The sequence below is a fragment of the Ranitomeya imitator genome, chromosome 5 (genome assembly GCF_032444005.1).
Source record: "Ranitomeya imitator isolate aRanImi1 chromosome 5, aRanImi1.pri, whole genome shotgun sequence".
In the NCBI taxonomy this organism is placed as follows: Eukaryota; Metazoa; Chordata; class Amphibia; order Anura; family Dendrobatidae; genus Ranitomeya; species Ranitomeya imitator.
The window spans coordinates 442,455,822-442,483,098 of NC_091286.1; the positions used below are offsets into that span (position 1 = coordinate 442,455,822).

Sequence of the window (27,277 nt, forward strand, 5' to 3'; positions counted from 1 at the left end):
TGTTTCTGAAATAACACTTGCACAATCTTCATTTGAATAAGGATTATCGTACATCACTTATGGCATTTGTATTGCAAAAGCTGAATTATTTTCCCTTAAAGAGCTGTCCACCTTTGGGGCCAATGTTTGTATTTTATTTAAATGCATGTACCTGAGTATAAAAATCATATTTCCAATTTTCATCGTTTGGCTATTGCAGGCTCCTTTTATCTCTGAACATTAACCCCTTTCTGACCTCAGACGGGATAGTACATCCGAGGTCAGAATCCCCGCTTTGATGCAGGGTCCGGCGGTGAGGCCGCATCAAAGCCGGGACATGTCAGCAGTTTTGAACAGGACTGGGCCCAGTCCTTTTGTCTGCCCTTATTTAAACTGAGGTCAACATTGACCTAACAGACATGAGTACAATTGAAGTTCTGACCACTGGGTCACAGAGACACCAGCAGTATGGTGTCCTGGGATGCGCTGCACAAGACCGGAGAAGATGGAAGTCTTCAGAGACAACTGCGGATGAGAAAACTCATGGAGTCTGGACAAGATGAAGAAGAAAAGAAAGAGAACAACTCCATGGACAACATCATCTATAAGGTTCCTGGATGTAAATGTTTTTTGTGATACTAATTCTCATATTTTTATTTATGTTAGGAGCATAAAAGGGGTTATTCAAGTTTGTGATGAGTCTGCAGTCATTCTATGTGACTGGAGAACTCTGAATTCTCACAGTGCGCACTGCACGCTGTCAGGATTCTCTGGTGCCAGTGATTTACATACGTAAAGTCACGTGCTGACTAGACTTGTGTGGCCTCAATCAATGAAAATGAACTGAGCGAGGCCGGGCACGTCTAGTCGGAATGTGGCCAGAAGTTTTCAAATCACATGCTTGTGCAAGGGAGTATCCTAAAAGTGTGCAGTGCATGCACGATGAGAATTCAGAAGCCTGCAGCCACCTACAGTGACTGCAGATTTTCATCTCAAACCTAGATGCACCCTTTAATTATTTATTGAAGCCCTGCAGCCAATCCTAACAGTGTGCAATATCCTCACTGTCAGGATTCAGCTCTGCTTGCTGGTTCCAGCAGTCATCACATGGCCGCTTCACTCATATGCGATTTTCATACTTACGCTGTTATGGGACAATGAGCTTGTCTTCCTGCGTCTCTCAGTTTTTCACTGAACATTAAATTGGGGAGAGCAGCTCATCTGCACCTGGCTAAGTGTGCAAATCGCATATGTGCTTGGGGTGAGGGGGGTGATTGCCAATCTCAATTCTTGCCCAGGTGCCAGAAAACCTAGATACACCTCTGGTTGTCTGTAGTCATGAATCAGCTGAGAGGCGTTCAGAAAAAAGACCAATAAAAGAGTTACAAACTATTCATCCAAGCTGCCAGAACAAACTCACTGAGAGATTCTCAGTTATCTCATTCTGCAACCAGAAATAGACAGTGCAACACAAAGGCTGTAGAAGGGAAAAAATGCAAAATGTTTGTTGAAAATTTATGACAGGGGGTGACGAAGGCTTTTCCGATACATGCCTTGGGGCTGGCGCCATTCCAGTAAGAGGAGGCTATGGGTAAGGTGGCTTTTCATACTTATTTTTACTGATCCACCAAATGCCGTTTCACCCTGTTAAACACTTGCTCCATTTATTTATTTTCCGCATGTGATTCACTTGATATCTACGTATGACATTATGTCTTAATATATTTATTGACTGGCTACCCACCCCCCTCCTTACTCATATATTACTGAGTAAAATACATTCTTATATATTTATTATTTATCTATTATCCTTCATCATCCTCCTGCTGTGTTTTATCGCCCTCTTGTGTTCCCCAAATTTTAATACACTTGTCTTTTCAATAGTATGCAATTATTTCAGTAAAGTTTGGGTCACACTTGCGAGTGCAATGCAAGAAACCTGCGCAAATCTCTTGCCTCAATTCTTGGCACTGCCGCCGGCACTCGGGATCGGAGCGTGCGGCTGCATGTATGTCTATGCAGCTGAACACACCGGTCTCTAGTGTCGGCAGCAGTGCCAGGTATTGAGGCAAGAGACTTGCACGAGTTTCTCGCATTGCACTCGCCAGTATGACCCCGGCCTAAAGTGTATAATTTTATGCATTTGTTTTGGCTGCACTATTCTTTGTGGGTTTTTCTGTAATGAATCCTAGCATCCCTTACTAGCTCAAATTGTTTTGGGAGTTAAGTGGAGCATCAGATAATTGTATAATTATTAGAGGAATCTGATGTGAGATTAATCTTATCAGTTGATATTATTTTATCTTTTATTCAATCTTGTTAGGAAGTTATAAGGGTTAAAAGTTCACCAGCGATTTCTCATTTTCTCAACAAAATTTACAACCCTGAAGACAGAAGACAGTAAAATACCAAAAAGTGACTCCATTCTAAAAACTCCATGCCTCATGGTGTTCAAAACCACATCCAAGAAGTTTATTAACCCTTCTAGTGCTTCACAGGAATTTTTAAAATATGGAAGAAAAAAAATCAAGATTTAACTATTTTCACAAAAATGCTATTTTAGACATTTTTTAATTATAACAAGTGTGATGGGAAAAAATGGATTCTAAAATCTGTTGTGCAATTTCTCATGAGCATTACGATACTCCATATGTGGGGGGAAAACACTGTGTGCATGCCATGGTTCGGAAGGGAAAAAAGGCCATGTGATTTTTTGAATGCAAACTTTGCTGGAATAAATAGCAGACGCTATGTTACATTTGGAGAGCCTCTAATATGCCTAAACAGTGAAGAAACCCCACAAGTGACAATATTTTGGAAACTATACCCCTCAGAGAAGTTATCTAGATGGGTGGTGAGCACCTTGAACCCCCACTTGCTTCTAAAAAGTTTATAACATTTAACCATGAAAATAAAAAAAATCACATTTGTCCCATAAAAATGTTTTTTCGCCCCAAATTTTGCATTTTCATTACTTTAATGAGCGGTACCATGTGACCGCTGAACACAGGAACAAGCTGACGGCACGCGCCAGAGACGATTGGAGAAGCAGGGACGTGAAGACCGCGCCAGGATGGGGCGAGTATGACGGGGAGAGTGAGCCATGCGATATTCACCTGTCCCCGTTCCACCACCGCTCTCTGTCTTCCACGATGAGAGCCCGCCTAATTTACAGGTGGGCACTACAACATACTGGTCACTACAACGTACTTGTCACTATAGTATACTGGTCACTACAAAGGCAGTTTGCGATTTGCTCAGTAATTTCCACTTGTTTCTGGAAAACACCAATGGAGTCAAAATCGTCACTACATCTGTAGATAAATTCCCAAATACAGTAGGGGTAATTCTACTCTTCTAGCACTTAAAGGGAACCTGTCACCTGAATTTGGCGGGACTGGTTTTGGGTCATATGGGCGGAGTTTTCGGGTGTTTGATTCACCCTTTCCTTACCCGCTGGCTGCATGCTGGCTGCAATATTGGATTGAAGTTTATTCTCTGTCCTCGGTAGTACACGCCTGCACAAGGCAATCTTGCCTTGCGCAGGCGTGTACTATGGAGGACAGAGAATGATCTTCAATCCAATATTACAGCCAGCATGCAGCCAGCGGGTAAGGAAAGGGTGAATCAAACACCCGAAAACCCCGCCCATATGACCCAAAACCAGTCCCGCCAAATTCAGGTGACAGAGTCCCTTTAAGGGCTCTGCAAACATGTGAATGCTAAATGTGGTTTATGCACACTGTGGGGCTCAGAAAGGAGAGGTGCATTTGAATTTTGGAGTGCAGAATTCTCTGGATTTCATTTGCAGTGCAAGGAGCCATAGTGCTTTTCCAGAGCCTTTGTACTACAAGTAACATGGAAGCCCCCTTATTTCCGTTAACAGATAATGGACCTGACTGGGTGCTTGCTATTTTTGCGTTTTGAGTTGAAGTTTTTATTGGGAACATTTTACATAATATTTGGGATCACAGTTATCCAGTGCTCTATGCTGAGCACTTACATACAGTATCTAAATCGCCCAGTGAGTGATTCAGATTAAACCCTTGAGGGAGCCATTCGCTAAAATGAAGCAGCAGAATTAGGCCGCCATCACACTAGCTGTATTTGGTCAGTATTTTACCTCAGTATTTGTAAGCCAAAACCAGGAGTGGGTGATAAATGTAGAAGTGGTGCATATATTATACTTTTCCTCTATTTTTTCCACTCCTGGTTTTGGCTTACAAATACTGATGTAAAATACTGACCAAATACTGCTAGAGTGACGGCAGCCTTACTCTGGACTCCATCTTTGACTTTCCCTCTTTTGAAAAGTTCACAAAACTGTGGTGGACTGTGCTTTTATGCACGCCTAAAAAGACTGCCAAAGCCAGATCACAGGTCAGAAGGCATCCACAGTGCCTCCATCTGCCTCGCTATAGTGAATCTTCAGCCTGGGGTTCCGTCTGAATCACAAATTTCCGAAAATTACACAGAAGCCCTAGTTTAAGCGCTCAGCACAGAGTGCAGGATAAATGTGATCTGAGCCTTACTGCGATCTTTAGGAGGCAGAATGAAAACAACAGCAGATGAAGAATTGGTTTTATTTTTTTTTACACTTTTCTTCATGTGGTATAAGTGAATAGACGACTTTATTCTTCGGGTTGGTGCGATTACAGCGATACCAGATTTATTTATTTTTTCTTTATGTTTGTCTGCTGTCACACTAAGGGTATGTGCACACATTGCGGATTTGGCTGCGATCCGCAGAGGATTTAGCTCTGCGGATCAGCAGCAGTTTTCCATGCGGTGCACAATACCATGAAAACAAAATCTGCTGTGCCCATGCTGCGGAAAATTCCGCACGGATACGCAGCGGTTTGTTTTCCGCAGCATATCAATTCTTTGTGAAAATTCTGCAGCGTTTTACACCTATTTCATTATAGGAATCCGCAGGTGTAAAAACACAGGTGAAATCCTCACAAAACTGCAGGGAATCCACAGGTAAAACGCAGGTGATCTTACCTGCGGATTCTACAGAATCTGCGCAGAAAAATCCGCAATGTGTGCACATACCCTAAAAGATGCTTTTTATTGCAAAAACTAGTTTTTGCATGGCCATTTTTTGAGAGCTATAATTTCTCTATATTTTGTGCGACAGAGTCATGTAATGTCTTGTTTTTTGCGGGACGAGTCTATTCTGCTTTTTGGGAGACAAGATGAACAAAAAAACAACAAATAATTATGTTTTGCATTGCTTTATTCTGAGAGCTATAGCTTTTTTATTTTTCCACTGATGGAGCTGTATGGCAGCTTTTTGTGGACAAGATATTTTCAGCAATATCATTTGCATTTACATTTGTCTTTTGATCGCATTTTATTCCTCTTTTTATTCTGCAATATGATGGAAAAGTATGGTCCCCCCATTTTTTTTCTTACTGAAAAGATTAGCTAGTGGGACAGTTTTATGGGGCGGGTCATCACGGATGTGGCAATACCAAATGTGTACTTTTCTTGTTTTTTTTGTACATAGAAATTTATCTGTACAATATATTTTTATTTTTTTATTATTTTCTGATTTTTTTAAATAATATTTTTACATTTTTTTTACTTTTTGTAACTTTTGTAACTGCCATGCGCAGGCGTGTACTATGGAGGACAGAGAATGAACTTCAATCCAATATTGCAGCCAGCATGCAGCCAGCGGGTAAGGAAAGGGTGAATCAAACACCAGAAAACCCCGCCCCTATGGCTGAAGATTGTTCCCTCCAAATTCAGGTGAAGGCAGTCCCACACGTCCAGATAATTCCGGTACCAGAAAAATCGGTACCGGAATTATCTGTGACCGTGTGCCGGTGCGTTTCTGTGGCACATCAGTGTGGCACACGTGTGCCGCCCGTGTGCCACTGGGTACCACACGCACCGTGCCGGAGACAGTGCTGCTGCTCGCTTCCTGTCCTGGCCGCACCTTGTACTGTATGAGCGGTCACGTGGGGCCGCTCATTTACAGTAATGAATATGCGGCTCCACCCCGATGGGCGGGATTAGTGGCACGCTTCTGGACGCAAGCATGTTAAATGCCACTGTCAGAGACTGACACTGGTATTTAACATGTTAACAGCCATGGGTGGATCACCATTCCACCCACAGCTTTTAGGGGCACATATCAGCTGTTCAAATCAGCTGACATTTACTGGAAAGTTGCAGGCACCCCGCTGGAGTCCGCAGCAAACGGGGGGAGCCCACCTTAGATGTAACTATACGTCTAAGGTGGCAAAGAGGTTAATGACTGAGCATCACAGGCTCAAGAAAAACAAAGAAAGGATTCAGCGGTTGTAAAAATTCCTGATTTATTACAATCCATATTGATACATACTTATCACATTCACTTGTGCAAACTCTGTATTCTAAATATTCAATTTTGGCTAATGAAAATATACAAGTGCAAAAAAGTTCACATTTACAACATTGAATAAAACTTATATTTACAAGAGTTGTCTGGAGGGAAATGTTGAAAATAATACATAATATAATAAAACATGTTTTTCCTATTTCACAATATTTGTAACACCTTTACAATAGCCTAAGGTACATATCTCTGTTATACATTCTTCATACACATTCAGACATGAATTCTGTACCAAAGCCCTCAGGACAATGGACAAAAGGTAGGACAAGATAGGTGAAAAATTTGTTTGTAAGTTGATGACGCATCGCATAGGTCTCATGAAGTTACTTAAGCATTTCATTGTGTTCATAGGCTGGATTGCTGTAGACTTCACTTTTTTGTTCCGTATGTCTGATGACAGGTTTTGTACAATATGTTCTGTTCATAGGTGGCCAGCTTTGATCCATCTCAATATCTCTTATAATTTTTCTGTATTTACTTCTTGATTTATAGTTTAAAGTTTTCTTCATGAGAAGCCAAAGCTTTCTGTTCTCTATGATCAGCTCCTAATACAAAATAGAAATATTAAACAACTGTACAATCAAATTGAACTTTGTAATATTTATACGTTCAATCTATACAGACATTTTTATATGACCTAATAGGAATATACTCACCCTCGGACGCGCCCTGCTTCTTTTCGGCAGCCTTCCTTCCTAAGAATCAGCGCTTGAAGGACCTTCGGTGACGTCGCGGCTTGTGATTGGTCGCATGAGCGGTCACATGGGCGGTCGCGCGACCAATCACAAGCCGCGACGTCATCTAAGGTCTTTCACACGCTGATTCTAAGGAAGGAAGGCTGCCGGTTAGTACCAGGGCTCGTCAGAGGGTAAGTATAGCAATATTTTTTATTTTAATTCTTTATTTTACATTTAAATATGGATCCCAGGGCCTGAAGGAGAGCTTCCTCTCCTTCAGACCCTGGGAACCATAGTATCCCATTGCACTGCATTGGGTTTCGTGTTTCGGCCGACCCCGACCCCGACTTTTCTAAAGGATCGGCCGATTTCACTCGACCCGACTTTTGAGAAAGTCGGGTTTCGTGAAACCCGACCCGATCCTATAAAAGTAAAAGTCGCTCAACCCTACTCAACACTAATGGTCAGCCGATAGAGATGGGCGAATCCGAACAGTAAAGTTTGGAGTCCGTGTCGAATACCTACTGTTTGGGCACAGACCTCGAACTCAGACTTCATCAGGAAGTCCGTGTTATTGTTCGGCCCTCTGAACATTGGGTGTTTCTCGCTCTGACATCTGCACGGTAGCATCAAAAATACTGGCAGCTCTGATCAGCGGTACGATTAATACCACTGGTCAGAGTGCTGCAGCTCCCATGCTGCCAGATGACAGCGTGATCAAACAGCTGTGAGCGAAAGGTAAAAAAGTTTACCTCCGGTCATAGGCATTGGCTGATGGGACTACTATTCCCATCAGCCTATGCTTGCTGCTACTAATAACAGCGACAGCTAGTGGCGGTTGATGGAAGTATTCATCAGCCTATGACTGCTGCCACTAATAACAATGACACCAGGCGGCGGTTGATGGAAGTATTCATCAGTTGGTTCCCTTGTATTTTTATGGCTGGGGGGACAATATCCATGGCCCCTTGCTAGGCTGAGAATACCAGCCTCTACCTGTCTGCTTTAGCATGGCTGGTTGTATAAAAAATAATTTAAAAAAATAGCATGGGGACCCTCTATTCTTGATAACAAGTTTTGCTAAAACTGACAGCTGAGGGTTGCAGCTCGCAGCCGTCAGTTTTGCCTGACTGATTAACAAAAATACAGGGAAACCACACCATTTTTTAATTTATTTATAGTTCAGGTGCCGGCTGATGAACACTCCCATCAGCTGCCGCCTGCTCTTGCTGTTATTAGTTATTATGTAAACTTTTTACCTCCGGGTACAGCTGCAGGCTCATGCCCTCATCTGATTAAGTGGGAGCCGCTGCTTTCTGATTGTTCGTAATGATCTTACCGCCGATCAGAGGCAGTGTTTGCCGCAATATCACGTAAATGACAGCGTGGCAAGCACTGGAGGTTCAAATCCCCCATTCATGTGAATGGGGTCTGGGTTGGGGTATTGTTCTGGTACCTCAACCAAACTTTTTTAACTGTTCGGTTGAACCAGTCAGACCCGAACATCCAAGGGTTCGCCCAGCACAGCTGGTTGTCATTTTGATTCATTTTGGCTGGTAGAAGTTCATCTAAATGTACCAAGTCCTCTAGTTGTATTCTAGCTGACACATTTTTTATACTAAATAAAGATATATGCATTTATGATGAGTTTCGATTTTTCTTTCTTTCTTATTTTTTACAAGTTTATTTGATCTCTGTTTTACAACACATCACATGATCATGATTTCCTGAGTATACAATATGATAAACTAGAATATGCAAAACTGCAAATATACATTAAAAATATATTTTAAAAAAAGATTACTATCTTCCCTTGTACAAGGGTAAAGTTTTGGCCAACAGATCTTTTTCATTCCATGAAAAAGTTTTAAGTTTAACTATCATTTAAAGGGAGTTTGTAAGCACTAAAAGAGTGTTCAAATCAAGCATTGGAGTTTGGTACACCCTTGGTGTGGCCAATCAGTTCGGTTCTGATTTCCACAAACTTATTTTACATCTATCTCCGCACCTTCTTTCTCAATTGACACCTCTGGCTTTACAGGAAACAGTGGAGGACAGAGGTAACTGGAAAACTAGTAGGTGGGAAAGTGCATTGAACTCATCTGTGCACATTTCAGCAATCATTTTATTCTGACAGGCTTCATTTAAATTGATATTCTGGTTTTGGAAAATAAAGTTATATACTTTTCCATTTTTTACTAGTATTTATTAAATGGATATCATTAAATAAGAACTTACTTCAGCTAAGAGTGAGATAACAACTGTGATAACCAGGGTGATAAAAATGGCAACTCTCCAAGATGTTGGTGTGCATACAATCTAAGTTTGAAAACACAGAAATTAGCATATATTAGAGATATGATTAGGCTACATATTTTATTATGTCACCAAATTTCAGGGCATCAATTCCAAATGATACATTTTGCATCAATGTTGATCCAACAAATATCTGAAGATAGATTTTTCAGTGGTTTTATGGACTGATGAGATGAGAGTAAAGGTACCTTCACACTCAGCGACGCTGCAGCGATACCGACAACGATGTCGATCGCTGCAGCGTCGCTGTTTGGTCGCTGGAGAGCTGTCACACAGACAGCTCTCCAGCGACCAACGATCCCGAGGTCCCCGAGTAACCAGGGTAAACATCGGGTTACTAAGCGCAGGGCCGCGCTTAGTAACCCAATGTTTACCCTGGTTACCATCGTAAAAGTAAAAAAAACAAACACTACATACTTACCTACCGCTGTCTGTCCCCGGCGCTCTGCTTCTCTGCACTCCTCCTGCACTGGCTGTGAGCACAGCGGCCGTAAAGCACAGCGGTGACGTCACCGCTGTGCTTTCCGGCTGACCGACGATGGTACTTTTACGATGGTAACCAGGGTAAACATCGGGTTACTAAGCGCGGCCCTGCGCTTAGTAACCCGATGTTTAACCTGGTTACCAGTGAAGACATCGCTGAATCGGTGTCACACATGCCGATCCAGCGATGTCTGCAGGGAGTCCAGCGACGAAATAAAGTTCTGGACTTTCCTCAGCGACCAACGATCTCCCAGCAGGGGCCTGATCCTTTGTTCGCTGTCACACAGAACGATTTCCTTAAAGATATCGTTGCTACATCACAAAAAGCAACGATATCGTTAACGATATCGTTATGTGTGAAGGTACCTTAACTCTTGATAGACCAGATGGATGATCCCATGTCTGGATTGGAAACTGGCACAGACCTCCACATCAACTCAGATGCCAGCCAGGTGGAGGTGGGTACTGTTGTGTGCTGGTATTATTATATATTAACTAATCTAACCTTTTAGGGCTGAAGATGAACTCCACTGCTTTGCTGCTAGAAAAGGCCTTAAAGATGACACAATAATGACATGGACCCTTCCTCACCTGACATAAACCCTATTGAGAACTTGTGGGCCCTTCTTAAACAGATTTACAGTGACTGAAAACAGTACACCTCTCTGCACAGTGTCTGGGAGGCTGTGGTTGGTGCTGCCAAATAAGTTAATTGTCAACAGATAAAGAAACTGAATCCATGAATGGGCGGCTTATGACAGAGAATTGAACAGATTATGAAAATCACTCAGTTTGATTAGTGTGTGATCCGATTTTTTCGAAAGGTGAAAAGATAGAGAAAAGAATTTCTTCATATCTCCATCTTCTCCATTCTGTCAGTCCATGTAAATCGGAGAGCACGGGCTCTGTTGAGGAAAACTTCAGACATGTAAGTGGCCTCGTAGAATAACATGGGCCCAAGTGCAATCTGATGATTTGTCAGCTCGCACTTGGAGCAAAAATATGGCAGTCTGCATGAGCCCTAATTGTGAAAATGTCAGCATCAACTATAGGAATTTGTCTCTCTTGACTTGTTCATCTTGTCCACACCCTTTAATTCATGATCACATGCTGCCTAAGCCAGTTCTAAATTTTATGCATATTTTATGACAAACCTATTCTCTGAGAATGTTTTTAATCTAGGGCAGATATGAACATTGTGTTTTGAAAATTGTACTAATTGCATTAAGTATACTATTGTGAAACCCTTAAAAGATAGGATGGCCATTCATACTGAAAGCATATACCATGGATGAAAGCTAGCCTGCAATCTACTGTGTATGGAGATTTTCCAATTCAACATCTGCCCTTGGGGGGATAGGGATTGAATAGTTGAGGTACACTTCGTCGTAGTTGGATGGCTTTTTAATTTCAGGTGACACATTCAATATTTGCAGTGTGTCAACACATAGAATATATAAGTGCGAGTGGCAGTGATAAGAAAATGTGTAGGGGCCAGAGAGGTAAATGATAGGGAGGGTTCAAAGAATTTCTTTTTTTCCCATTTTACATTTATTATGATCTATGGTGTGGAGAGGCACCAGAGTATAATAAGGGATGTGAAATTTTGCAGAGAATATTTTGTATTTTCTTTAGTATTTGGTGAAAAAATGCGTGAACAGGCGAATTTTAATTTAATCTCTAATTATGATGCTTTTTTCCCTGACCTTATAAAACATGCACGGTAATTTATATTGGCTAATCCTCACAACTCATCAAAAAGTTGCGTAATGTAAGTGCAAGGGATATTTGCTTGTAATAAGTGAATGGTTTATGAAGAATAATTATAAATCAAGTGCATAGTGTTATTATTGGATTAAAATTCTTAGCGTTCATAACATTTAATTGCCATAATATTTTCTAGCTATTAACCCTTTCAAATATGTAGATGATTGTTGAAATGACTGTTCACTTACCTCCAATACATTATATATGCTCTCTATGTCAGCAAATAACAGGAAAATGCAGACTCCCACTTGGATCAATAGTACAGCAGAAAATGCATCTAAAAAATAGGGTTTAAGGTTGGAACAATATTCGATCAATATTTTATTCGATCTTTATTCAATTGTATAAACCTAGCAAACTGATAAGGAGGATGTTACTTACAGTTGGTATATATCGGCTGACGGAAAGGCTTGCCTTTGGAGAATACAAAAGCCACAATTATGCAATGAAGAGTAGTCAGAGTCCACAGGGTTGTTGTCTCAAAGCTTTTATGGCTCATATTCAGCTGAGAACTTGATTGTGTATTTGCAGTAGTGTTATGGCTCAGAGCACTGATATTCATCTGGCTTATGTTCGCAGAGATGCAAGTTCTGGAAATATATAAAACAAAATAGTATAAATATAAAGTTATTCTTCCATATTGTTGTAGTTTGGCTCTCTGATTTAGATTTGGATAATATTGGATAACTATTTTACATAGTTACATAGTTACATAGTTATTAAGGTTGAAGGAAGACTATAAGTCCATCTAGTTCAACCCATAGCCTAACCTAACATGCCCTAACATGTTGATCCAGAGGAAGGCAAAAAAAAACCCATGTGGAAAAGAGTAAGCTCCACATTGGGGAAAAAAATTCCTTCCCGACTCCACATCTCTGTGCACATCATATTCTACATATTCCTAGATGAAATCCAAATTATTTTTAATTTTTTTGAAAATTCATCTGCATAATTTATTCATGAAAATTTTCTGGATTCTTCCAGTTTATTTTTTTCAAGATCAAGACATTTCGCCCCAAATGCAACATTGCCTGTGTGCCTTTTTTGGTCTAGTTTTTAACATTTTTTGCAAGAGATCGCCTGTTCTTCACTAGTTTTCTACTTTGTGGGAAAAGTTAAAGGGAACCTGTCACCTGAATTTGGCGGGATCATTTTTCGGTCATAGGGGCGGAGTTTTCAGGTGTTTGATTCACCCTTTCCTTACCCGCTGGCTGCATGCTGGCCGCAATATTGGATTGACGATCATTCTCTGTCCTCCGTAGTACACGCCTGCGCAAAACCGGTCCCGCCAAATTCAGGTAACAGGTTCCCTTTAAGTGATTACAAATGTTTTACCCTGATTCATCAGTTGTGACTTTTCAAAAGTTGCAAAGCTTGACATAACTCAAGTCCAGTGCCCCCTGCTCTATTTATGGTATTTTGGCAAAAGTTTTGCACCATATTGTGAATTTGGGACTTTTTATGCTAAGAAGACTCAAAAACTTTGATTTTGTGCTAAATTCATGAATCAGGTGCACCATTTTGAAGAATTTAGAGCACAAGTGATGAATAAGGTCCTTCAACTCTTGCAGATAAAGTCATCCCAAAATATAAGTACCTTCTTTTTGTAGTCTTCGAGCTACTTTCAAATATGACAAAGGATGATTAAAGCTGCCCAGAGTATGCAGCCAGGTGTATCTTTTTCTGAAAACGCTCCGGCATTTCAGAGAGAATATTCTTTCGGATCCAGCCAGGGATTATGGCGGGAGACAAGAATAGTCTGGCCAAACCTTTAAAGCATATTCTTCAGAAACACCGGAGGATTTCATAGAATAATATACCTGGTAGCAATTGTGAAGCTGGGCTGCCATTCATGCTGCCAGGGGTTTGGGCAGCATGAACGGCCTGACAGGTTCCCTTTAAAATAGTATGAATACTAGATTGGTGGGGTTCTGACATCTGGTTTCAATACCAATCTGTTGTTTTTAGCAGTTGTGGCAGCCACTACACAATTAATGGAGCTGTGCTGATTGACTCTGTTCACTGTTTAGAGCTAAAAGCAACTGATAGGTAAAGATGCCGTATATCAGATCCCTATTGATCTGATACTTCTGATCTAATCATTGAAAACCATTATACTATTTATCGCAAAGGAATTTTCATTCCTTTTTTTTCAGTAAATTATGCACTTTATTTATATTACAAGTTAATATCATAACATGTGTGTAAAGCGCTGCGGAATATGTTAGCGCTATATAAAAATAAAGATTATTATTATTATTATTAACATGTAATTATCAAGTACTATGATTTTGAGTTCTGCTAGATAAAGCATATAAATACTTACGTGTCAGGGTTTGCAGTGTACCAAGGTTGCTGCTGGACAACAATGAACCCATAGACTTGTATTGCTATAGTAAAAAGTACATGCAACACAACTGACAACAAGAGAGGGGGAGACATCAGCTGGGCTGGCGGTCTGTATGGCGCTAGTTTTGGGTATGCTTGGTTTAAACTCACTGCAATAAAGAAAAATAAAAGTAAGATTTGATTAATATTTCTACAACACTTTCCGATGCTGTGTTTTTGCTGAGTGTGGTTTATTTTCCCTTTAGATCATGAACATGTAGAATGTATGTGAAAGAAAAGCTATGAAGACTTTTTTTATAAATGATCATACATCAGTAATATAATAAACTAGATGGCAGCCCGATTCTAAAGAATCGGGAGTCTAGAATCCATATATACTTGAAATTCGGCAGGAGCTTGAAGAGCAACGTCACTGGGCCCGCCTCCACGCAGTAGAAACTTGCTGTGAGGTAAAAATTCAAAAATCACACCAAAATGGCGGGCGGAGTGTGTCACAGTACGGCACGTTTCTGATTGGTCGCTCGCAGCAGGCAGCAACCAATCAGACACTGGATACTGTTGACATCACTTATCTCCGGACATTAGCTCCGGACATTAGCTCCGGACATTAGCTCCGGACATTAGCTCCGGACATTAGCTCCGGACAAAGCCACGGAAGTTGGCACAAATTGCAGGAAGTAGTATTCTAGGCAATTATATATAAGATAACACTATATAAAGTAGATAGCAAATGTTCACTTTTAATTATTATAATTTAATAATTTTACAAGGGTGCAAAATGAATAAAAACATGACTCAGAGAAATGGCACCACACTTTTCCATATAATGTGTCTGCTTTTCGAGCTGACCTGAGTACCCCATGCTGTAAAGGCCACTTAAAATACAATATTGTATGGCCTGAAGAAAGCTTATGTTGCAGTGCAATAGGAAGCAGCTCTAACTCCATCTAGGTTGTGATTTTAGGGCCCGATGCATCAAAACTTTCACACCAGAATTTTGGCTTAAATTGCTTTGAAAAGTCTCAAAATTTAGGTTTGGCTCTGAGCTGCACCTGGATCTCGCCCCACATGGGGCTGTGGGGTACTTGGTACCGGTTCCTGCGGTTCACAGGGGGATGTCATGGTGGCTGACCCAGTCCGTGACACTGGGACGTCCGTGTAAAAGGAAAAGGTCTTTAAAGGGATAAAGTTTGTGTTCGTGATGCCAAAGTTGGATCGCCCCCATGGGGCCGTGAGGTACTCGATACAAGGTCCTGCTGTTCACAGGGGGATGTCACGGTGGCTGACCCGGTCTGTGGCCCTGGAACGTACATGCAAAAGGGAAAGGTCTTTAAAGGGATAAAGATTGTGTTCGTGACGCCACCTGTGGTATTCGGTCAGGGTGACCAATGCTGCTTTATTGGGTCCGCTGGGGTGATGTTATGGCAGCTGGATGGTATACCTTCCCACATGTGAAGTATGTCCCCAGGGCTTCCCGGTGTGTAGATGGTGGATGGTGAGAGGAGCAGAGAAGAACGAGGACACAAGGTTGCAGTCTCTTTACTTTTACTGAAGACATCAGCATCCACAGTCCAGGACACCAGATCACAGGGCAGGCAGAGTTCAGCCGGTTTGGAGGCAAGTCCAGAGTCCCCTTTGTCCAGGTGTAAATCAATAGCCTGCAGTTGCACTGTAGTGGTGTAGTCCCTTACTGCCTATGGCTTCACATAAGGGTCTCATAGATGTGATGTTTCGCGCTCTCTTTCCCCAATATAGGCTAGGACAAAACCCGTATGACTGGTGGCTTGAGGCTGTTTATAAGGACTCTATCGTGCCCCGGCCTCTGAGAGGTGCCACCGTGCCTCCTGGGTATAGGTGCGGACAGGTAACCTGCAATTATCTGTCTTGCAGGTCTCTGGAGCAAAGCATAAAGGTCCTTACTCCCTCAGTGTTCCAGCTACTGCTTCTGCGCCTCAGAAGGAGGCAGCCTGTGTGAGGCTGGTCCCCTTCTGTTATCCTCTCCTTCGCTCTGACTTCCTTCAAGCTCGCTGCAATACAGTTCTGCCTTCTGAATGTCTCTTTCTGGGAGCTGCAGCTCTGAGGGCATGCACAACTCCTTGAACCCTCTGTCCACCTCAGACTCTGGTCTGGAACGTTCTAACTTTCCCCACAGACTACCAGATATATATATATATATATATATATATATATATATATATATATATAGTGACCTAATAAATAGGAGCAGAAGCTCCTCCTGGTGGTCTGGAGTATGAAATGTGTTGCATGTTTGTGATACCTGGATGCAGTTATCCTTCTTTGCCTCCAAACGTAGCATCACTCTCCCCGAGAGGAAAGCAATACCACTGCGACGACCAGGACCCTGGGGCACCGCACACCAATATGTTGGGACTTTTGGCATTCTTACGTTAGTTTCTCCAAGCTCTGACAAAATGGGCAGAGCTGGGGTGGGATGAAGACATCACAACTGTAGCTTGTCAAATTCATGATGAGTGGTGGTGTTCATAATAGCACCAATGTTACTCCAGCCGGGTCTGCAATAAGGTTTGCGGTGAGGTGTACATAGATGTATATTCTACTCGTCCAACACACCTCATGCATGAAGAGGCTTACACCTCCATCAAGACCAACGTGAACAAAGCTGGCCTTGATGCATCAGGTCCAATATCTTTATTTTTGGCTTTAAAGGGACTCTGTCACCTGAATTTGGCGGGACTGGTTTTGGGTCATATGGGCGGAGTTTTCGGGTGTTTGATTCACCCTTTCCTTACCCGCTGGCTGCATGCTGGCTGCAATATTGGATTGAAGTTCATTCTCTGTCCTCCATAGTACACACCTGCGCAAAGCAATCTTGCCTTGTGCAGGCGTGTACTATGGAGGACAGAGAATGAACTTCAATCCAATATTGCAGCCAGCATGCAGCCAGCGGGTAAGGAAAGGGTGAATCAAACACCCGAAAACTCCGCCCATATGACCCAAAACCAGTCCCGCCAAATTCAGGTGACAGGTTCCCTTTAAAACAACACCAGAGAACTAAATACAAGGTTTCATATGGGTAAAAAGTGGTATGATATTTTATTGATGTACCTTGACTCACCTTTGCATGAGTAACCCTTTAAAGGGGAACTGTCACCAAGTCCAAAAATTGCTAGTTTTTACTATTCTTTTATTCTGGCTCCCTTGAGTTCTTTTTTTTCTAAATTCTTCATACAGTTCTAGAGATATTGACCTTTTTATTTAGCGCTGATTTTTTAAGTCTTTAAAAGGGGGACAATGATAAAGGGTTTTCTAGGGGGCGTGTCTTTAGGATACTTATTACCCTATAAGTAACACCCCCTTTGTAAAGACCATAAAAAGTAGCACCAAATAAAAAGACCCAGATCTCTAGAGCTATGAGGCAGATTGTAGCAAAACAAAAATTAGAATACTCAGGGCAGAGGTGATAACATTTGAGCAAAAACTGGCCATTTTTGACCTGATAGTAACATAGTTATCATGGCTGAAAAAAGACATTTGTCCATCCAGTTCAGCCTATATTCCATCAGAATAAATCACCAGATCTACGTCCTTCTAAAGAACCTAATAACTGTAAGATACAATATTGCTACACTCCAGGAAGACATCCAGGCCGGTCTTGAACCCCTCGACTGAGTTCGCCATCACCACCTCCTCAGGCAAGCAATTCCAGATTCTCACTGCCCTAACAGTAAAGAATCCTCTTCTATGTTGGTGGGAAAACCTTCTCTCCTCCAGAAGCAGAGAATGCCCCCTTGTGACCGTCACCTTTCTTGGTATAAACAGATTCTCGGAGAGATATTTGCATTGTCCCCCTATTGTCCTTTTCACAAAATAGAATTAAAATGAACATAAAGTCATATTTTAAGAAGCAATTGTAATACATTATGTTTGTTTCTTACTTGTTAAGCAGACAACTATAGTCACAGCAACATCTTGAACAAGGAGCTGGTAGTTGGAAAGAATATTAATTTGCTAGAGAAATGGAAAAATATAGAATGTGAATGAAAACGAGAAAAAAATTATATTATATGTAAGAAAGAATAGTAAGAAACATACTTTTCTTGAACAACTACTAACTCAAAAGCTGGCCATACACATTAGATCGCTGTCAGGTTTTGTTTGATTGACAGCTCTCTTGCGCTAGTCACCCCATACACAGGAATGCTTGACTGAGCGTGCTTGTGTTTTCTATAAGGAAGGGGATGCCAGACTCCTCTGGCAGAGGCTTATCTCCACATCAAAAAGGATCAAGCTATTGAATTCTAACCTGCATGATCCTTTTCTCCCCCCAAACATAATCTGTCTGTGGGCATTAGAGACACCTCCCCCATTATTGGTATATGGTAGGCAAATCTTACTAAAATCAGCAGGATCAGCCAACTTTTACCAGTAGTGTTTGGGGGCCTAAGCTTGGGATCACATCTATGTTGGAGCCTCTGTCAGGAGGCTTCATCAAACATTCTGTAATTGTTGCTAGAACAAATAATTGCACTATTTTTGCTGAGAGAATAAAGTTGATTTGAGGGTCTTAAAGGGACACTGTCACCTGAATTTGGAGGGAACAATCTTCAGCCATGAAGGCGGGGTTTTGGGGTTTTTGATTCACCCTTTCCTTACCCGCTGGCTACATGCTGGCTGCAATATTGGATTGAAGTTCATTCTCTGTCCTCCATAGTACACACCTGCACAAGGTAATCTTGCCCTGCACAGGCATGTACTATGGAGGACAGAGAATGAACTTCAATCCAATATTGCAGCCAGCATGCAGCCAGCGGGTAAGGAAAGGGTGAATCAAACACCCCAAAACCCCGCCTCCATGGCTGCAGATTGTTCCCTCCAAATTCAGGTGACAGTGTCCCTTTAAAGAGACAAATTTGTTTTAGAACAGCTTTTGTCTTGATCACTTTGCAATGAATAGAGGCACCTAGCAATCACATTATCACTAGGTGTCACCCCTGGCAGGTCAGAAGAGCTAGCACAGTAACTACATTGTAGCCCGAGACTATACCTAATATGTATCAAACTGACAAATTAATTTTAATACTTTATTTTAGTATTGATTGTGATTTTTTTTGTCTTTTTTTTGTACATTTTCCCATTTTCCCTCTAAGAAAGCTAAAAAGAAAATAAATTATATAATATAAATGGCAGAAAAAATGATCCTAAACACCATACAAAAAAAAAGAGAAAAAATGTTTGTATTTTTGTGGCCAAATAAATGTAATAGCTAAGGCCAATAAACTGCAAAGGGTGAAATATTTTTAAGAAGTGTCTGGTCATACATTCTGAGTTAAACTAGATGCTTAATTGTGACAGATTAAATATAATAATTGTTTTTATCCACATGGAATTATTAAAAAGGCATATTAGTAATGTTTGCTGAGCGATTAATATTAAAAAAAAAATGTTCTCATTAAGCAAAAAGCAAGATTAAATATTTTAGAATGAATATTACAAGAGTTTTTTTTACACAAAGCATATGTGTCTTCCTCAAAGGCCTGAACTCTAGAGACATAACATAAAGGTACCGTCACATTAAGCGACGCTGCAGTGATATAGACAACGAGCCGATCGCTGCAGCATCGCTGTTTAGGTCGCTAGGAGACGTCAAACACGGGCAACAGCAGAACGATGCAGGAGCGATCCAGTGACGTACTTATCGTTCTCGCTGGTAGTTCGCTCCATGTAAAACCATTGCTGGCATCGCTGCTTTTGCTGTCAAACACAACGATACACGCCGACCTGACGACCAAATAAAGTTCCGGACTTCTAGCTCCGACCAGCGATGTCACAGCGGGATCCTGATCGCTGCTGCGTGTCAAACACAACAAGATCGCTATCCAGGACGCTGCAACGTCACGGATCGTTGTCGTTCTCGTTGGTAAGTTGCTTAAAGTGACGGTACCTAAAGTGTTGCTGAGGTTGCAGTCACACCAGTACCCGGATGCCTGAGAAAGCCCAATCTCCCCTCTACCATATAGAATTACGCCCGTGATACAAACACCACATGGTGCATGAAGGGTCCTGATACTGATTTAACATCTGCATCCAAAACTTTAAAACTGCACCCGTGCTGCGTTCTCTGCCATTTAGCAGTTTACATATTTTAATAAAGAAAAATATAGAAACCGCGCTAAAGGACAGGCAAAGAAATAGTACAGAACAGATACGCTGTTCTGTACTATTTCTTTGCCTGTCCTTTAGCGCGGTTTCTATATTTTTCTTTATTTGGATTTTGTGTACATGGGTGGGCACTACCCTGTTTGATTCCAGCAGCTGAGGAGGTTGAACTTCAGGGTGAGCGCCAGTGTTACCCCAGTATTTAGTTTACATATTTTCTTTTTATAAAATGAGAAAAATCAAATCTTTATTCATCTTTAAAATCATGAAAGAAAATTATTTATAAGCAATTTTACCCAATATAGCAGAAGTAGACAAACAAACTGGATCATGGCATAAAGAGTCATGTACTTGAAAACGCAGAAAGATGTGACCAAGGCCGCTCTTCCTTCCCTAAACATAAAAATATGTGGGTCAGACTAAGCAAATCATCACAGTCATTGACCAATCGATATCAATCTCAACATACATTTACGCTAAAAAAAATCATGCAATGGCATCAATATCCTGACTGGGTATAGGCGGTGCATAGGGGATGCATAAGGCGAATATTCACCTGTTTTTTCAAAATGAAAAAAATCCCAAAATTCCTTTTTTGTGCTAATTCTACAACCTCCAATTTGCAGCTAAAGATCTGCTCTACAAACAAAAAATTAGAGCAAATATTGCTGCCGCCCGTAGCAAGCGATCACAGCACAGCATTATTTGTTATGATGCTCTTGAAAAAGATAAAAGCTGCACTAATATTGATTTCTATAAAACATGTCGCCCATCGCGTATGAGTCCTATGTATCCATGAGCAGAAGACTGGCATCACCTCCCCCTGCACTATTCGGCAGTGACTGACAGGCTGCCAGGGTTGCCAACCGTCCAGAAATTCCTGGATAGTCTGTAAAAATAGGGTACTTTTTTGCCCTGTCCATAACATGGAGGTGTCCGTGATTTTTTTTTGAGGATGAAGAAACTTATAAAAATTATTTTAGGTGTAATTTTCCACTATATTAAAATTTACAGTAAATACAGCTGATTTCTGCTATAAGACTTATGGACTGTAGGCATGTATCACTTATGATTTATTATGGTTTTCCAATGTATCTGTAAAAAATATTGTCTGTGTGTGATTTTTTGGTAAGCGGTCCAAAAAAAATAAAAAGTAAAGCTGGCAATCCTGCAGGCTGCTATACAAAAATATACAGTAGCCTGTCAATCGCTGGTATAAATGACTGTCATTCAACTCAAAGCCTAGCTATATGGATAATGCTCCTACGCTCCCTCTAGTGGTAGATACAGTTAATTTTTTGATTTTATTACCGCAGTATATAGGGGATTTGGAGGTTTGCGTCAGAAATAACCGCTGTATTCTGAATATGGTAAGCATGTTATTCTGATCATAATAATGAAATGATCTTCAAAGGTAGATAGTAAATCTGCACAATAAAACTCTTTTCTTTAGGTTTGACTGTGCATTTATTTGCACAATACACATCTGTAGTTAGAAATGAATGAGGGTCTGTTACCCTTTAGAATGCCAATTAAATGATTTAAACATCTGCCAGTATCTGATTCAAGGTTTGGGCAATGTGAATCTCCTGTCGGGTTCCCGATACGTTGCTGTTTATAAAGATATTTCAGAATATAGTGTGATACTTGCACAATAGTTCAATTGTATTATATGCTGCACATCAAGTGAAAAAATAATAAAATATTATGTTTGCAATGCTAAAAATTTACATATGTATAGCAAATAGCTCAACAGTGAAGAACCATTAAAGGTATATTAGGTAATTCTGACATTATTTTAATTGATACATAAAAATATAAAGAACAGATTACTTGACCTACTTTATCAACTGTGGGATGCATCCTATGTTAGGAGTGTGCGATGTGAATGGAGAGGCAACCGATGCTTCTTGCTCAGAGAGAGATATACCAGCGTGAGCCACTTTCAGTGCCTAAAAGAAAGTATCATAGAATTTAGTTTAATGTTCTTTTAAGAAATTGTGGTTTTCTGGTTAATGGGATATTCTCAAATGTTCTCTGGGGCAGTTCACTACTCTGCAGTCTCCATACTTCCTGGTTTATGGCAGGGTGGGCACACCTTATGGAATGGCAGTTCTGCTGTGAAGCAGAACTGTAGTATTAATAGAAGCTCAGCGCAAGGTCTGCTGTAACACGTTCAGCTATCAGTGGTTTGCTCTAGACTGTAAACTAGAGTGTAAACTGCTATCACAATATATATAGAGATAATAGTAAATTTGAACAAACACATGAGAGCCGTCCTGATTAGGAGATCTACTCTGGGAGAAACAGCCCTGCAGGGTGGTGAATTTGCAAGATTTATAACAGCAGTTTGTCAGGAGCTGAGAGGGAAGGAAGGAGGTGAGCAGCTAATTGCTGTATAGGAAGCAATAGACTGTATAGGGATGGCTGGGATATTATATTTTAACCCCACTACGGGAATGTAACTACTGCGCTCCCTCGGTCAGGGTCTGGGTAAGTACTAGTGTCTGAGTTCCATGGAAACCAGCTGTACTCTCTGAAAGATAAAAGTTCTCATGGCAGGAGAATGACAGCAGATAAACAAAACAAGTAAATTGCAAACTTGCTTATTTTGATGCTGTGTAACTAATTAAAGTAGTTTAATAACTTGATGTAGATTTTTGTTTACCTTGATATTATAATTTGGCAGACAGAATAATAACAAATTAAATTCACAAAATTAAATTCACAAATGCATGTCATAGCTATGTAAATTTTTGTCTACACAATGCCAATAAAATCACTAAAATCACACAAACAATTATGTAAAATGAGATTAGTTGCTTGTGCATCATACTTGTGCCTTAAAGGATTTGCACATACATTTTTGCAAAGTTAAGCAAATTCCTAAATAGTCTTCATTAAAAATATTCTACTAATTAATAGCTCTCTATTTTAAGGGCCATGGTGTCTGCAGCTTCTTTATCTAAACGAGTGCTCTGCAATAATGTTCCAAATCCATAAGATCTCCTGCTTAGTACAGACGGCTCTCCACTCCCCCCCTCATTTCATTCAGTTTATATAGAGAAGCAGAGATGGGACGGGGGTAGGGGCTGTTCATAGATCAACACTTTGGAGAGGAATAGGAACATATACAGTCTCAGTGAGGGCAGAGAAAAAAGGATAAAAGTACATTGAGAAGAAAGAAGTGAAAGATAGAAGCTGTGCTCAGATATCAGCTAATGAAGATAGTAGCATCCTGGATACATATAAAGCACTCATCCGGAATATAGTGCTGAAAGAGGTATTTTCATATGTGAAAAATATGAAACATTTAATCAGACTGTAAACTGAATGTCAGTCATTTTAAAAATGGCTGAAAGAATAAAGATTGTAGACTGAAACCTCCTGCAATTTTAGTATCTAAAGGTAACCACTATCATGTATTATTTTTTTTTCATATCAAAGGTGTTCATAGCATTTAAATAGCTTGGCACACTATGCACACTGACATGCTCTTCATTGTCAATGGGACTGGTAGAGATAGCCAAGTGCTGTAGCCAACCATCTCCATCAGTCCTATAGACAATAAAATGAGCCATAGTGTGCAAACTCGACCACCGCTAAAATCAAATGTAAGACACTGGACGCTCAATCTCTTGATTGGTGAGGTTTCCTGCCGTGGGGCACCCAGTGATCACACATTTATCATCACAGATGGAGTTATTTGGGCAATTCAAGTTTCACTATAAGGGTATGTTTCCACGTTTAGGAAACGCTGCGTGTTTGACACTGCGTGGGGCCGCAGCGTCAAACATGCAGCGTCCAGATGTTACAGCATAGTGGAGGGGATTTCATGAAATCCCGTCTCCACTATGCGTGGTAACACGCATCTGGCGGCCCTGCGATTCCAGACATGCGGCGCGTCTTTTTAGATCGCAGCATGTCTGTTTACCTTTCGGTGACACTGCGCCGACGCAAGGTATAACACAGGGACCTATGTGTGGGGTGCGATGATACCGGATGTGTGCAATGAACACATCCGGCATCATCGCATCCCCAGAAGGGGGCGGAGCGATTTTGCTGCTCCGTCCAAACCGCCGGCCATCCTGAACGTGGACACGTACCCTTAGAAGTAGAATATCATTCTGAAGGTTTCTAAATCATATTAGCTATCATTGGGATGTTTTCCTTTCATTTGGTTACTTAGAAGATTTCCCCTCTTCTTGCAGTTATCTACAACAATACTCCCTCCTTGATGTGCATCATGTTATTTAACAGTAACAGTGAGGAACAATAGATATTTTACTTACTCCACAATCATTGGCTCCATCACCACACATGCAGACATAGTAACTATGGAAGGCAAAAAAACATAGTGAGTACCATGATGTGCATCACTTACAAGAAAGTTAATGGGGTTGTCCACTGCTAGGATAACCCCTTCTCAATCACCATATTTATCTATGTAATATAATAATGGCTATACTCCTCTCCAGTGTGGGCGCTAATGCCTGCTCTCCGGGGGCTCGTGTGACATTGTTATGTTGACATGAACCCTGCAGCCTATCAGCAGCCTCTACATTCTCCCTTCCTTTGGACAAAACAGACACCCAAAAGAAGTGAGAGGCCGTGACGCTGCTCTCTGACTTTCTCCGGATGTCAGTTATGTACGAACGAGGTGAGAGTGAAGTGGCTGCAGATTGGCTGCGGGGCTTGCGTGACAATGTCACGTGAGCTCCAGAGGAGCAGGTGTCACCACTGGAATGGTGCATGCACAGGAGGGGAGTATAGCTTCTATTCTTTTACATACAGTGATTGATGGACCCGTAGATACGCCAGCAACGACCGTAGTCCGGCAGGTCAAACTATTCATGAAAAAAACTCCCCTCACACCCGCACTTCCGCAAATATCAATGTCACCAATTTTAGGGATTACAACCACGTCTTGGAAGAAGGATCGGGTGAGTGCTGTTTTTCTTGTTACGTTTTTTCTATATAATGCAGTGATTGACATTGAGTTGTCCTAGTACTGGACAATTCCATTGAAAACACAAGTAAGAATTTACAAAACAGAACCATGTGTTCAGTTGAGTGGTGAAGAACCTCTTAATGTTTGTCTTTCAGAGGTACAGCTAGAGGGTAGTATCATGGCATGTATCATGGGAGCTGGGTGACTGGGGGGTGTCAAAAATCCATTTGCATTGACTGGGGTTATAAAAAAAAGCTCAGCGGTGACTCTGACATCTTGTCAGCCTAGTTCAGTGGTACAACAATTTTTTTTTAATTTAAGCTTATATACTTGACTGCTGTGTAGCTATGATCCATCAGAAAACAGGTGCGATCAGTTCTTAAAGTTTAACTGTATTGTTGAATGGAAGTCTACATTATAGTAGCTTGAAGCCTATCAGCTGCTGTGTCTATAATTTACAGTGCATATCAGGAAGATATATGACAAATAAGGTACCAGATCATAATCCTTGACTGTATGTGATCTGACCAATCATAGCAGTTACCCAAGAACAAAGTTAATATTAAAGTTGATTTTAATCAATAGATCTTGGAATAGTAATAATAACTTCCACAATTGGATGTGTTTAAAAAAAGTGTCTCTGTGGTGAGATCATCTGTGGTGAGATCATCTTATAAATGAGCCCCTGCCGTGTACTGTGTAATGGCCGTGTCTGACCGTACAGGGTCATGGTCTGATCATACCACATCTCCTGGGCAAGATGGGGGGAGTATACAGACATTACAGTAGGGTATCACAACTGATTATTTTTGTGAAGAAAACATTTCCCTGCCTATTATTAAAAAATATTTAAGGTCACTGTATAAAAATCAATAATATTTATATAAATATTTATTTATACATGTCTATATTATAATTTTTAATGTATGTTTTACAATACACATAATACAATTCTATTTAAGACTATAAGAAGCATACTCTAGTTTTTGGAATTCTTCAATCAGGCTGGATTTTTGTCCTGGTGACATTCTAGCAAAGATGGCTCCATTTACCAGAAGCTGCAATAAAGCAATAAAAGTTCATTGTGTTAAAATATTTAAAAGAAGCATATTGATAGAAAAAGACTTCTGGTTTAAATCTAACTTTTTTGGAAACAACACACATGAAACGTGCGTTGGGGAGACAGGCCATAATTGCTGCAATAAGTATTTACCTTTCATTATATTAATCTCTGTCTTATAGCATTACGTAACTGTCTATCGTCATTGTCTTTTGCAATATAGCACTAAGGAGATTATCTGATATGGATGCTTATCCTTTATAGGGGTGAACTTATCCAGAGTGTGTCATGTTGCATTTTTCTCCTGCAATTTGCAGCATGGTATATGGGAGATTTGCCACCATTTGGCCCATACCATGGGAGATTTAGACTGATTTGTCACCATTGGCATATACCATTACTGAAATTATTTGAGTTATATCTCCTGAACCATACATGCAAATATACTGTTCTAACAACTTATTTGTGCTATATTATTGGTCTTGAATCACTACTTGTCCTACTTATGCGATTTATATGACCTCCATATGCACGGACTATTTATGAACATATTCTTAGCACTTTTCGGTAGACTAACATCATATATACATACGTATATCTTTTTTCAGATTTAATGGTTTGTTGCACACCGGCGGCACTCCCAGCCTGGGTTCTGTCACTGATTATCTGTATTTGCCCATTCATTGTTGTTTTTTAATAAATTTTTCAAAAAAAATTTTTTGTTGTATTTAGTAGCATGGACTCTTTGTTTTCCTTTTTTTTTAATGTCAATATCTATTGCATTTATCTTATTCTCCAGGCCAATATTGATATTTAAAAAATTCAGAAATCTTTCACTCTACCGTCTGGCCACACCGTTGGCAATAGGTGATGGGGGCAGCTCACCTCACCAATGCACAGGTCACAAATAATTCCCCAAACCCTCTCCCATAGATGTTTATTTGTTTCTAAACTTAAAAATGAATGCAGAACTTAGAGATTCCTGACATATTCGTAGGTTCCATAGGACCATATCTCTCGCTGCCAGGTACGGAGATATGGCTGTGCATATACTTCTCTCTCAATTTATTTAGTTTAAAGGGACTCTGTCACCTGAATTTGGAGGGAACAATCTTCAACCATAGAGGCGGGGTTTTCGGGTGTTTGATTCACCCTTTCCTTACCCGCCG

General features: G+C 40.7%; 1 protein-coding gene across 1 annotated transcript in view; it reads right to left on the minus strand.

Annotated features, from left to right (window-relative positions):
* Positions 1–6,285: 6,285 nt before the first annotated feature.
* LOC138638127 (probable cation-transporting ATPase 13A4) overlaps positions 6,286–27,277 on the minus strand; it is a 79,311-nt gene continuing 58,319 nt past the window's right edge. Inside the window, exons 21-30 of the mRNA XM_069727158.1 lie at positions 26,027–26,106; positions 24,390–24,432; positions 21,940–22,049; positions 20,394–20,490; positions 17,877–17,949; positions 13,937–14,108; positions 11,992–12,200; positions 11,799–11,887; positions 9,283–9,363; positions 6,286–6,912 (exon numbers count right to left, since the gene is read on the minus strand). Coding sequence (XP_069583259.1) covers positions 6,691–6,912; positions 9,283–9,363; positions 11,799–11,887; positions 11,992–12,200; positions 13,937–14,108; positions 17,877–17,949; positions 20,394–20,490; positions 21,940–22,049; positions 24,390–24,432; positions 26,027–26,106 — 1,176 coding nt within the window. The 3' untranslated portion in view covers positions 6,286–6,690. The remainder of the gene's footprint in view (positions 6,913–9,282; positions 9,364–11,798; positions 11,888–11,991; positions 12,201–13,936; positions 14,109–17,876; positions 17,950–20,393; positions 20,491–21,939; positions 22,050–24,389; positions 24,433–26,026; positions 26,107–27,277) is intronic.